This window comes from Corella eumyota, chromosome 2, assembly GCF_963082875.1.
Source record: "Corella eumyota chromosome 2, kaCorEumy4.1, whole genome shotgun sequence".
In the NCBI taxonomy this organism is placed as follows: domain Eukaryota; kingdom Metazoa; phylum Chordata; class Ascidiacea; order Phlebobranchia; family Corellidae; genus Corella; species Corella eumyota.
In genome coordinates this window covers 4,468,881-4,480,982 of record NC_137491.1, presented here as the reverse complement: position 1 = coordinate 4,480,982, position 12,102 = coordinate 4,468,881, and the positions used below count along the sequence as shown (strand labels likewise).

General features: G+C 30.3%; 3 protein-coding genes across 4 annotated transcripts; all 3 read left to right on the top strand.

Annotated features, from left to right (window-relative positions):
* The first annotated feature begins 4,358 nt into the window (after positions 1-4,358).
* Positions 4,359-6,239, top strand: LOC145743350 (uncharacterized). The gene is made up of 7 exons (XM_082561291.1): positions 4,359-4,505; positions 4,598-4,668; positions 4,744-4,836; positions 4,956-5,154; positions 5,318-5,461; positions 5,539-5,721; positions 5,799-6,239. Exons 1-7 carry the CDS (start codon positions 4,400-4,402, stop codon positions 5,897-5,899), a joined length of 897 nt encoding a protein of 298 aa, XP_082417417.1. The 5' UTR covers positions 4,359-4,399; the 3' UTR covers positions 5,900-6,239.
* Positions 6,240-6,411: 172 nt separating this feature from the next.
* Positions 6,412-9,195, top strand: LOC145741306 (HAUS augmin-like complex subunit 7). 2 transcript variants are annotated; one of them, XM_082558872.1, is made up of 8 exons: positions 6,412-6,554; positions 6,925-7,034; positions 7,169-7,325; positions 7,509-7,590; positions 8,087-8,240; positions 8,405-8,489; positions 8,642-8,857; positions 8,937-9,195. In XM_082558872.1, the coding sequence occupies exons 1-8, from the start codon at positions 6,495-6,497 to the stop codon at positions 8,997-8,999; spliced, it is 927 nt and encodes a 308-aa protein (XP_082414998.1). In that variant the 5' UTR covers positions 6,412-6,494; the 3' UTR covers positions 9,000-9,195. The 2 variants fall into 2 exon arrangements, with proteins under 2 accessions (XP_082414998.1, XP_082415000.1); XM_082558874.1 differs by lacking the exon at positions 8,937-9,195 and having other exon boundaries at positions 8,634-8,809.
* Positions 9,196-10,120: 925 nt separating this feature from the next.
* LOC145742164 (putative aminopeptidase W07G4.4) lies at positions 10,121-12,051 on the top strand. The gene has a single exon (XM_082559941.1). The coding sequence runs from the start codon at positions 10,196-10,198 to the stop codon at positions 11,726-11,728; it is 1,533 nt and encodes a 510-aa protein (XP_082416067.1). The 5' UTR covers positions 10,121-10,195; the 3' UTR covers positions 11,729-12,051.
* The last annotated feature ends 51 nt before the right edge of the window (positions 12,052-12,102 follow it).

The window sequence follows — 12,102 nt, the reverse complement described above, 5'->3', positions numbered from 1 at the left end:
AAATTGACATGTTTGTAACCCTTTATAAATGACTAATGTTGTATCTTGTTTGTTTAAGTTAAATAGTTTGAAATAATTAATCACGAACCTTTATGGTAAAGGAAAGCAAAAATAACGACAACCACAACCTGTTAATCTAAATACAAAAACAATTTGTTACATTGATTAGAAACAGTTCATAACACATTTTATAAAAATATAAAAATAGTGTATTTATAAAATATATAAAATAAAAAAAGAGTTAGTAGCGGATGGTATAAAAATGGTTAATATTTATAGTTTTTATTTAGTTTTTTTTTAAGTTTTAAAATAGAAAAAATGTTGGAAACGTATTGGGTTATTCTTTGTACTGTTTCAAACATTGTTGTTGCCTATTTTTTTTTATCTTTTGCTTTAATAAGCAATGGTATACATTTACCAGGTTCAGGCAAGTACATTTTGGTTTTCCTTATAATTTTTTTAAATATTAATTTTTTTAATTTATGTTAAATTAATGTTTTTTAATAAAGGCCTCTACGTTAATGGCCCTACTGCAGTTACGACGAAATATACTGTGGATATATTTCCTAACCAAATCTTGGTGAGTTACTAAATTTGCAACCTGCAAATTTTTTTTTTTAAGTTTTGTATTTGAATATATTTAGCTGGAGTTAGCTTGGCCAGTGGTTGTAGGCTCTAACATATTGGGGCAGTTGTATCTTTACAAAATGACTCGAGAAATGGCAGTATTTCCAAAGGTCAGAACAATTCTATACCAACTTACATAACCTAAAAAGAGCATTAATAAATCATGTATAGCATAAATATATACTGCAGGCCGTCGTATTATATTTTATTTAATTTAGATACTTTATAAATACTGGATGGGAGCAATTCTTGGTACATTCTGGTGGTGTTATGCATTGGACCGAGAACAACTGACGCTATGTGTTTTTATTGTTGGATCTTTGAACTTACTTTACTTTAGCATGCTTGTAATTGTTGTAAAGCGTGCCAATGTTAAAGAAAGTGATCAGAATACAGAACCTGGAGAATATAAAAAAATTCCTGGTGAATAGTCTACTAAAAATTTGTATAATAATCTGTGTTAAATTTTTTTAAAATTCTATCCATGCCCATATTTTATTTTAATGCTTGTAGTATTTAACAAATCAAATGATTTTGTGTTTACTGACTGAACACGTATACTATTTTAGACCATGAGAAGTCTCTTTTTTACTATTTGGTCATTGGTGGAATCGCGCTAACTTCAGCCTGGGTCACAGTTGCACAAACTTCTACAATCGCATACGCAATTAAATATTTATATTCCTATGGCGTAGAACCTATTTTAAGAGGTTATATTTTGTTTCTACACAATAAAACCTTTTTCAAGTTAATATTATTTATACGCTTTTAATATGTAGGACTTGTGAGCAGTGAAGTAGCTGGTACAATTGGATTAACTTGGGGAATTATCGTGGAGGAAACTTGGATATACTGCGATTTAATTAGTTATCCAAAATACACAGGTTGTGTAAAAACAATTTATCCGTTTTTGACGTTTGCACTGTTTGGAACTTTTTGCTCTAACTATCATATTAATATTGGTAAGTATTGTGATAAAATAAAAAGTCAAATGGCTATTTTAACCCAACATTTTTTGTTATTTTAAGGACTCAGTTTGAACAATATTATCTGCCTTTTGATGTCCCTTTGTACACTTTTGGCTTTTCTTTATCGTGAACGATTTTATCATACTGCTTACTCGATTAACAAAGAAGAATAACTCCAGAAGACTATCAATATTTTAGTTATTATTTCCTAAAAAATTGTATTTGATTAATCTCAATTTTTAATTTTATTTTTCTTGCACATCAGCTATCTATTGATTAACAAAACTTTTAGATCAACTTTTTTGGTAGAGATTATAAATATTTTTAATAAACTATTAAATTAAATTACATTAACCTAAATATAATTTATAATTTAAAATGTTGTTTTTTAAGGTTTAAAACTTTTAATTTTATAACATATTAGTATTATTAATATATTTTAGTGTCTTAACCTGTAAGTTTAAAGTTTTAAAAATTTTTGTTCTTGTACATTTCAATTACTAAAATTTTTGAATGTTGTTTATTGGGACTGAATAGAGGTTGCCTTTGTATTCTAATATTTTAGTATTACTAATTACTAATTATTTTATGATTGTTTATTACATTTTAAAAATAAATGTTACTTTTCAAATTTTACCTACATGTGTATTATGATATTCAAATTCTTAAAAAAATTATTAAAATTAACTTTTGTTTGTTTGTTATAAGTAAATTCTTATTTGTTTATATAAATTTAATGATTAATAATTTGATTTTAAATATTTATTCATGAGTGTATAAATACAGTTGTTACTTTAACATTTAAAAACGTTGGGGTAAAAAGAAGAAGGGTCAAAATCCTTTGTTAAGTTTATTATTAGTTTTTTTACTTACTCAGTTTCTAGTAATTATTTCTATTTAAACATATGCACACAGATTTAAATTAAAAATAATAAAACGATTTTAAACCATATTTTATTTATCAACTAAATATAATTATATTTACAGTAGTGTTAATTTTTTATTTTGTAAGTATTATTTTGTATTATCTCTATGTTATAATTAATTAAATTGAGTGAAATTTTTCAAAATCATCATCGTGTCACTATGGGTTGTTTTACGTAATTTTCGTGTGCAAAAAACGAAGAATAAACGAAGCGGTTCTAATACGATTTTAACTTTAGTAATGTATTCAACAACACAAAATCAAATTTTAATTTTATAACACACTGATGTTTACTGTATAACACACTGATGTTTACTTATTTGGTTTTTGGTGGAATTGCAATATCTACAGTTTGGTTCACACTTGCCCAAACTGCAACAATTGCATACGCCATTAAATATGAGACCTCATATGCATCGAAACCAAAACCAAGAGGTTTATGAACAAAATTTTTCAACTTATGAAAAATTAGTTTTTAAACTTAAAAGTTAAATGTTTTTTTAGGGCTAGTGAGCAATGAAGTAGCTGGTACAATTAAACTAACTTGAGGAATTATTGTACAAGGAATTTGGGCTTATTGTGATTTAATTGCTTATCTTAAATACGCGCGTTGTGAAAAAATAATTTATCTCTTGTTTGTTTTGGCATATTTTGGCATTTTTTCTCAAACTACAATGCCTTTTTGATACAACTTTTTTTTATTGGTATAAAAAGTTTTTTTGTGGATTTGATTTGCGTTTGACTAATTATTGTTCATAGCTTTAACAAAGCCATTGTTTAAACATGTGTATTTTCATGCTTTACGTGCATAAATTGCTGTTGTTTCTCTGCCTTACAGTTTTAAATCGTTTTGTATTAACACTTGTAATACTTACTCTGTATAAATAGTATTATACTCCAGCTATAATGGTATTTTGTATATCCAGTTAAAAAGTATACTGGGAATAAAATTTTTCTAAAAACAAAATTAATAGAAATGAAAAAAAATTTGAACGTGAAAAAGGCAGGTAAAAATATGAAAAAAACGCAAAACATCTTGTCACGTTAGCACTTGTTTCTCCTGTCTACTGTGCCGTATCACTTATTCAACATACTATATAAATAGAACAAGGGGTTTTACGATAAGTTTAAATAGCTTAGTATAACAGAGATTTATATAGCCCAGTACCGTTACAAACATTTAGTATGCAAAATTCGCTATATTGTTATCAGAAAGCCTTAAACCAAATGGTGTAAGGCTTAAGTTATTCTACACAGGATATTATTATAGAAGGAAGGAAATCGGTGATGCAAAACAGTTTGTTTTTTAAAATCTTGAAGCCATTTATTCCGTTAACAATATTGGTAAGGTATAAAAAGCGTGTTGTTTAAAACCACTGTAAAATATATAGTAGCTGTGGCAAATTTTCTTAATAGTTGTTCAGCAGGCAAATATTTTGCAATTAAGTGTAGGAAGGTTTATTAGTCGACTATTGCGTTTGTTTACGCAAGCCTAGTTAAATATAGTTCTTAAATATCAATTTAGATTTATAATTTTACGTTTAAGGGTTAAATAAAGGTAGATAATTGTTAGAGGTAGGAATAAGCATGTAGTTATATTTTAAATATCACGATTTACCATACAACGATAAAAAGATCACGATTCAAGAAGGAGGTTAACGTAAAACGCTTATTGCACGTTTGTTAAAGCAATAACACGAATTAAAACCAGCATTAGGTAATTTACAGATTACTAGGATATACACTAATTAAGTTAGTCATATCATTTGCTATAACTCATAGCAATATTGGCAAAACCAAATCAAATATCAAGTAACTTAACCATTATATGTAGAATTAAGTACCGAAATTACAATAAGTTATAAATAAACAATTGAGAATGTTGTGCGAAAGAATTTGGAGCTTTTTATGTTTGTTATTTACCGTGGTGGCTGCGACTTCTCTATTTCTTCTAGCTACAACTGGAAAGTTTCCACAATTGCCAGGTTTGCTGTTTAGTATAATATAACAAAAGGCTTAATGTATAGGGTTTACAGACTGTCGCCTCTCAGGTTTTACAATTTCTATGTTTTAACAGCATTTTACTACAATCCGCCAGCATGGACAGGAATAAAATACCCCACTGAGATTGTTTATCCGAAATTTATGGTAAATTGTTGTTCTACATTATTGGAGTAGAAGTCAAACTTTTAAAATAAACTGTTTGTGTTTAATATTTGACAGATTATTATAGCTTGGCCCCTCACTATGCTCTCAATGATAGTTACATCTATATATATTATTATTGCATCTTCAGATTACACATTTTTCCCGGCTGTAAGTAAAGTTTTAAATAAATTGCAAAGCCAATAAATTTTGTGAATTTAAAAAAATTTAACACATCGCGAGGTTTAAGGGGTTTGTTATGTTATAAGCATTGCGATTATAAATTTTAGGCATTTTTCCTGTGTTGGATAGCTGGTGTAGTTGCAACAACTGCTTGGACCTTCACGTTTGACTTACAAGAACTTGAAAAATCTATATTAACAACTGGGATAGTTACGTTCGCTTTCTGCTCTAATCTAGGGATTGCGTGCTATCGTTCGTTAAGGAGCACTATACTTGCAAAGGAAGACAATTTGGCTGAGTTGCCAGGTATTTTTGTAATACGCCTTATAAATCACCTATCCTTAACCATATCGTGACATAAATGTCTGTCGAACTTTAGTATGATATTTTAATGAATTACTTTTACTGATATTACAACAAAAAATCGAGAATAAAGGTTATTTTACAAACATTACACAAATTTTTTTAGAAAAATATAGGTTTTGGTATCGTTATTTAATTGCAAGTTCAATCGGAATATGGACTACTTGGACTGTTTTTGCCTTTGCGTCGTCTGTAGTATTTAGATTAGCATACGAGAGCTCGTTTGATCTTAGTACGCCGGTACGAACAGGTAATATTTTTTATCCATTTGCTTTTTGACTAACGGTTATATGCATACATTTTTTGTGTAAATTGCTTTACAAATAGGCGTATATTCGGCGTCCGAAGCAAGTACAATTGGCCTTTTGATGGTGACCTTTGCCTTGGGTCTTTGGATGTTTTTGGATATGTACGCAATACCTCGATACACAGCTTGCGTTCGTTCAATATATGGATTTTATGCATTTTGTATTGGATCAATTTTGTACAACAACTGCTACCCTCAAAAAGGTCAATTTTGTTTAGTTTTAGCTTGTTGTTTTGTTAATGTTAAAATAAGTTATTTAACCATTTATGTTTGTTTTAAGGTTTTACTTTAAACAACTGGATTTCCGTTGTCCTATTTGGCTGTTCTCTTGCTCTTGCTGTTCGAAAATGCATGCACACCACACATAAGAAAATGCAATAAGTTTATGTCAATTTAAAAAAAAGTACATCAAAAGAAGCCTTTTTGATTGCAGCATTAGTTTTGTTATAGTTAAAGCACTTACTAATGGATATGATCGTCATTGCTCAATTTTATAACACGCTTGTTTTGAACATTTTTGTCTCAATAAACGATTTGAGCCTGGTGTCATAAAACTTAATTGTCTTTTATTAAACATGTCTATGTCGTGTGCTGTCAAATTGAAATTAGGTAATGTGAAAATTAGTAATTTGGCGATTTAACACATAAACGTGTTTTAAATAAATATTGTTTCCTAGCAAGTTAATAAACTATGCCACACAAAAAATTTATCAATTAACTGCAAAACGTTTCTATATTTACATTAAATTTGTTTTTTAACTATTTGACTGAAAAAAATAGGTATTACAATCATCAAACATTAAAACAAAATTGTGATTTCTATGTCAAGCGACCTAAAGTAAACGAACCTAAATTTGACATTAAGTTATAGCTATCTCTCTTGTATCCTTACAATAACATTGATGTAATAAAGCGCCGTTATTTAAAAAAATAGAAATTGTTATTATTTACCAGCGATTGAAAAGGTTATTTGATTATGTCCAGCGATTTAAAAGTTATGACTGAAACACTACAACATTTCTTGCAAATACTTAATGTAAGTTTTTTTGACGTTTAGTTTACTTTAGTCAGTTATTACCCAGTGCCCAGTCTGGAAAGTAGGGCAGTTTTTGACAAGATCTCGTGCGTGCAAGCGTAAAAATTGGCGTGACTACGCGTGCACGCGTGATTTATGTTAGCTTATTTACCTTTAGTTTTGCATTTCCTTTTAAAGCCAGGCTGCAAAATGCCAATTTCAGGCGTGCATTTTTTTCAACGAAAAAATCTTGTGCGTGCACGCTGCCCTACATTCCCGACTTGGTTATTACCATCACAAACCATTAATTATATATATACACCATCTTTTATTTTTAAATATATAAAATTATATTTAACAAATATATATATATATACTATAATTTTTTCAGAAAGGGAAATGTCCCCAAACAGAAAATGTTGTTGACTCTAGTTATTTGTTGGAACTTTTATTTACACCAAGTTCGCAAAGAATAAACATTTTAATTTGGATTTTAAGCAGGTATTTTTTAAAAAACATTAGGCTGTTTACATTTTCAATAATTTCTGCATCATGGAAGCAATGGTATTTATACTTTTACTAGTTGTTTAATTAGAGCTGTTTCATCCCTTTGTTTATCAACCCTTTGTTATCAGAATAGATTATGACATAGAAAAGTTAATTCAAGATTACCAAGAAAAACATCCAATGTCCTTCTACAACATTGAAAATTCTTCGACATTATATATATTTTTGACCGATATTGCTGCATCGTTGGGTCTTTGTTGTATTGATGATGTTGAACTTATCAGGGTAGGTTTATGATAGTTTTAAATAATTAATACATTTTTATTTGTTTTTGCAATTTAAGGTATTTTTAAAATTTTTCCTAGTGTTTATATTTTTGTAGATTAGTTAAGTAGTAATATTTCTAAGTACCGTGTTATTTTTATGATTCATAGTATAGGCTATACATTGTTTTGTAATAATTTTAAGGGAAAATCAGAAATGAAAAAACAGATTTCATTTTGGGAAAGGTTGCTTAGTTTTGTAAATACATTGGATGATTATGAAAAAGGTAAATAACATCTAATCCATTTTTTTTTCTTGTTTTTTTGTATATATCTTCATCCTTGATGTGGAAAGGTCAAATGCGCGACCTAAACATAGAGTAACATCAGTTACTCCGACCCAGTCTTGAGTTGCCTTTAAGCAGTTTGGGATATTATAGAGATTATAAGTGCCCGATAATTATGCTGCTGATTAAGTGCTGTCTCAGCAGGGGTTTATATTGTTTATAGTGCTTTACTCAAGGGCGCTACAGCATGAGAGCAGTGGGGATTGAACCCACGACCTCATGGTGGTGTAGCAAGTGTTCTTACCACTACACCACGCTGCCGATACATTATAAATTTTATTAACTAATTAAAATGTTTATTTATGAATATTATACATTACACTTTTTAAAATCTATGTTAAATTAAAATAAATTTTTAATAAAAAAGTCTATGCATTATAATTATAGCCAATAGCTTTTTTAAGCTAATTTAATTAGGTATAGAACTGAATTACAGAAAGCATTGTAAATGAAATGGAAACTACAATTCAGAAAATTATTCATACTTGTCACCAGAACCAATTCTTTAGTAAATCTATGAAAGTCGTTTCGCCTGTTATCGAGAAAGAAATTTCAATATTAAGGAGATCTAAATGGACAACTTTGAAAGAGTGGGATATTGTTATAAAAATTTTTATAATAGTTCTTGATAGCCTATTATAATTTGTTTAAATAAGTAAATTTTAATTAACAATATGTTTTGTAATTGAATATGTTTTTACTAGATTTTATTGTATTTTTGGTACTATGCTAATTATACCTTTTGACTTTTTAGAAATGTTTCCATTGGAAGAGTATCTGACCAGCTAGACGTTATTCAAAAGGAATTAAAAGCTTTTCAAGATTTGGAAATTAATAGTGTAAGTAATAAGAATATGTTTTTGTAATGTTAATGTGACATTAATAGTTTAAAAAATTAATATTAAACAAAGTTTTTATAGCAATTTCTTTATACATCTATGCTATTTATAATAAAGCAATTTTATTTTTCTGCAATAAATTAGTTTATTAGCCTACAGAAAATTTAAAAAAAGAAGATAGTGCAGCTGATGACAGAATTACTCGCTCAATAACATTGCTACTTAATGATCTACATCAACTTTCAATAGCCTTTAATGCAACTTACGACAATAATTTAAAGTTATTTTGCAAAACCGATGTTCCAGAATTTTCCGATCTGGGCAAGTTTGCTCAAAATATCAATTCCCAGTTAAAAGATTTTTTAAAGGTAAAATTTTATACTAAGTTCTTATGTTTTAGTGTGTTAATTATTTAAAAACATAACAAAATTATTGATTAATTTTTAGTTGGTTGAAGGAATGAATAGTATTAAAACATCTCATAAGACAATTTTGTCGGAGTGCATTTAGAAAAGAATGACGTGGTAATCAATGTGTTGTTTAATTTTTTTTATTAACAAAATTTAAATATTATTTTTTGTGTTTTCAGTGCCAAAGACTGTAGTTTATGAATAAAATAAATTTAACAATTTGTTTGGCTGTGGTACCTTTTTTAAACACAAAAATGTGAAAATTTACTCTCTTTTTTACCATTTATTTTAATTAATTAAAGTTTACCCATAAAATTTTACGTACAAACAAATATAGATTGCACAATTCACAATGCAATCTATATTGTCTTTCTAGGCTACTAAAAACATAAACATTAACTTTTGAAAGTTTGTTAGTTTGTTACAGTGACAAAACATTTATTGAAGGATTAACAACTCAATCAATTCTAATAAAAAAATTATTTAATATTCAAAAATAAATTAATTTCTTTTTAAATACACCAAGAAAACAAGAACAATATGATTAACAAACTAATCTTTATAATTACTCAATTTATATGTTGAAGTACCCTAGTACGTACTAGACAGGAAATGTGAAAACGATTACTATGCCAGTGCGGTATGTTAAAGTAAAAATACAGAATAGTGTGTAGTTATTATCGTGATGTGCCTTCGGCAAAAAAGATTGATTCTTGAATTTGTAAGCAATAGCATCATATCACGTTTGTTAACAATTAAATAAATTAAAATTTTGCACAAGCTTGAGTAATAGCAGGTTCGTTGCATATTTGTTAGGCAATTAAGTGAACTTTGAAATGTTTATGGTCAATTGATTTGCGAAGTCAGCAGAATGAGCAGCGATTCTGCTTAAAGAAAAACAAAAGCCTGCCGGCATATACACACTCGAAAGAAAAAATTCCAACGTGTTGTTGGTAATTTTTTTTAAAGTCATGTGCTATGCAGTCATATTTGTAAAAAAAAATGCTAGCTTAATGTTTGTTTGTCAGACAGTCGTTTACAGCATTCGTAATTAGTTTAAATTTTATGTTTTACTACCATAATAGCATTTGTATGCATAGCGAAAACGTGTTTACTAGAACAACAAAGATTGTGCAAAAACTAGCATGTTGGCAGAAATATGTGTTGTTAGGTAATCATTAACTTTTGTAATTGCATAACGCTTACTATTTTGTTAGGTTTTAGCAGCTCTGTAAACGGGTTTAAATAGGAATTAGTTGGTATTGTAAGTGCAACGTGATTATTCATCAAGTTAAAATGGGTCTTCCTTACGAATTTAATGCTGTCGGTACTTTATCTGGAAAAGGCCATGATGGTGTTGTAATAGTGGCTGAATCGATTTTAAAACTATCGGATGAGTTTGCCAACCTGAAAAAGCCATTGGAGGATTTGCAAAAAGTTGATGATTCTGTTGCAAAAGGTGTTTCCATCGCAGCAGTTGCTGGGCCATTGAAAAGAGTTATTTTTTCATCAACCGGGCCACTGAACAGAGATTTTGACGACATTCGGCGATTTTCAGATGCAGCCAACGCTGGTTTAAAAAGAGCTGTAAAAGCAGGCTGCAAATCCCCTGTACTAATTACTGTGGGAAATGAAAGGTTCAAAAATGCGGAGCTGGTTTCGATGCTTGGTGCCTTAGAAGCGTTGTATGTGCCTTTGGAGATAAGAGAAGATTGCCCTGATAGAAAAACAAAAGTTACCACGCTTAATGTTTTTGAACGCGGTGATGAAAAACCACTGTTAAAACATGCGTTGGCACTGGAAAAGGGAAGACACCTTGTTCGAGATATCCAAGGTTCAGACCCTGAACGAATGGCACCTCCTCGAGTTGCTGACTACGTTGTTGCTCATTTTAAAGATACCGATATCAAGGTTGAGGTAATTTCGGATTGCGACTATATCGAAAAAAACTACCCCTGTCTTGGTGCTGTTAATCGATGTGCAAAACTAATTCCAAGGCACAATGCTCGTGTTGTCAAGTTGGCTTATGAGGGCGAAGGTCCTATCACCGAAACCCTTTTCTTGGTCGGGAAAGGAGTTACTTATGACACTGGTGGTGCTGATGTAAAAGCTGGTGGTATAATGGCGGGAATGCATCGTGACAAGGGTGGAGCGTCTGCAGTTGCTGGGTTTTTCGATGTTCTAAACACCTTGAAGCCTAAAAATCTTAAAGTATTTGGGACGATGTCGATGGTTCGTAACAGCATAGGCGCGAATTGTTACGTTGCCGACGAGATCATTACAGCACGATCTGGCCAGCGAGTAAGAGTTGGAAATACTGACGCTGAAGGTAGAATGGCAATGGTAGATTGCTTATGTGAGGCAAAAGAAAAGGCTCTAGGCGAAGTTAATCCGCAGTTATATACTATTGCAACTTTAACTGGCCATGCTATAATGGCTATGGGATTTGGATACACCATTGCCATGGATAACGGGCCCGCTAAAAAAGTTAACAACGCGTGGAAGCTGTTGGAAGCCGGAGATCAGATCGGTGACATGTTTGAGATGTCTCACATCCGACGTGATGACTACGTTTTTCACACCGGGAAATCCGAATACGAGGATGTTCTTCAATGTAACAACCTGCCTTCTAGCCGAACTCCTCGTGGCCACCAATCTCCCAGTGCGTTTATGATTTTAGCATCAGGTCTTGCTAAGCATGGCATTGATTCTAAGAACCCATTAAAGTACACCCATCTGGATATTGCTGGGTCTGAGGGAATGTTTCCGGGCATTCCGACAGGGGCACCAGTGCCTGCTCTTATTACTCACCATGTTAAAACCATTTAAGTGAACAGAAATCTGCACTCTTATATCCAACTTTCATTCCTAATAATTCATCTCTCAAGTTGTTTTCAAATGTTTGTAGCAAAATGTTAAGATTGCAGTGTTAACTTCAAACTGTTGTAATTTACGTAAATTTTAACTCTAGCGCAAATTGGGCCTTAATTCATATGTAAATGTTTTACGTTAAAACTGTATTGTTTACATTTAAAAAAATGCACTTTAGCTCGAATCATTTAGATTGAAAAAAAATGTTTTTTCTTGCATTAAAGCTTTGTAATTTAAAACATTTCGTGAGTCTTACATCAAATATATATTATTCTAATACAGAGTAGCATTTAGTATATTTAAATTAAACTTAAAATATATTGATATTGCGT

What these genes read in the sequence shown, in the direction of transcription:
- LOC145742164 (XM_082559941.1), top strand. Translation starts at nt 10,196, where the DNA reads ATGGGTCTTCCTTACGAATTTAATGCTGTCGGTACTTTATCTGGAAAA.
- LOC145743350 (XM_082561291.1), top strand. Translation starts at nt 4,400, where the DNA reads ATGTTGTGCGAAAGAATTTGGAGCTTTTTATGTTTGTTATTTACCGTG. An exon ending in AAAGTTTCCACAATTGCCAG is followed by an intron (nt 4,506 to 4,597) that starts GTTTGCTGTTTA and finishes ATGTTTTAACAG; the next exon opens with CATTTTACTACAATCCGCCA. An exon ending in TTGTTTATCCGAAATTTATG is followed by an intron (nt 4,669 to 4,743) that starts GTAAATTGTTGT and finishes AATATTTGACAG; the next exon opens with ATTATTATAGCTTGGCCCCT.
- LOC145741306 (XM_082558872.1), top strand. Translation starts at nt 6,495, where the DNA reads ATGTCCAGCGATTTAAAAGTTATGACTGAAACACTACAACATTTCTTG. An exon ending in ATTTCTTGCAAATACTTAAT is followed by an intron (nt 6,555 to 6,924) that starts GTAAGTTTTTTT and finishes TAATTTTTTCAG; the next exon opens with AAAGGGAAATGTCCCCAAAC. An exon ending in AAATGGACAACTTTGAAAGA is followed by an intron (nt 8,241 to 8,404) that starts GTGGGATATTGT and finishes TTGACTTTTTAG; the next exon opens with AAATGTTTCCATTGGAAGAG.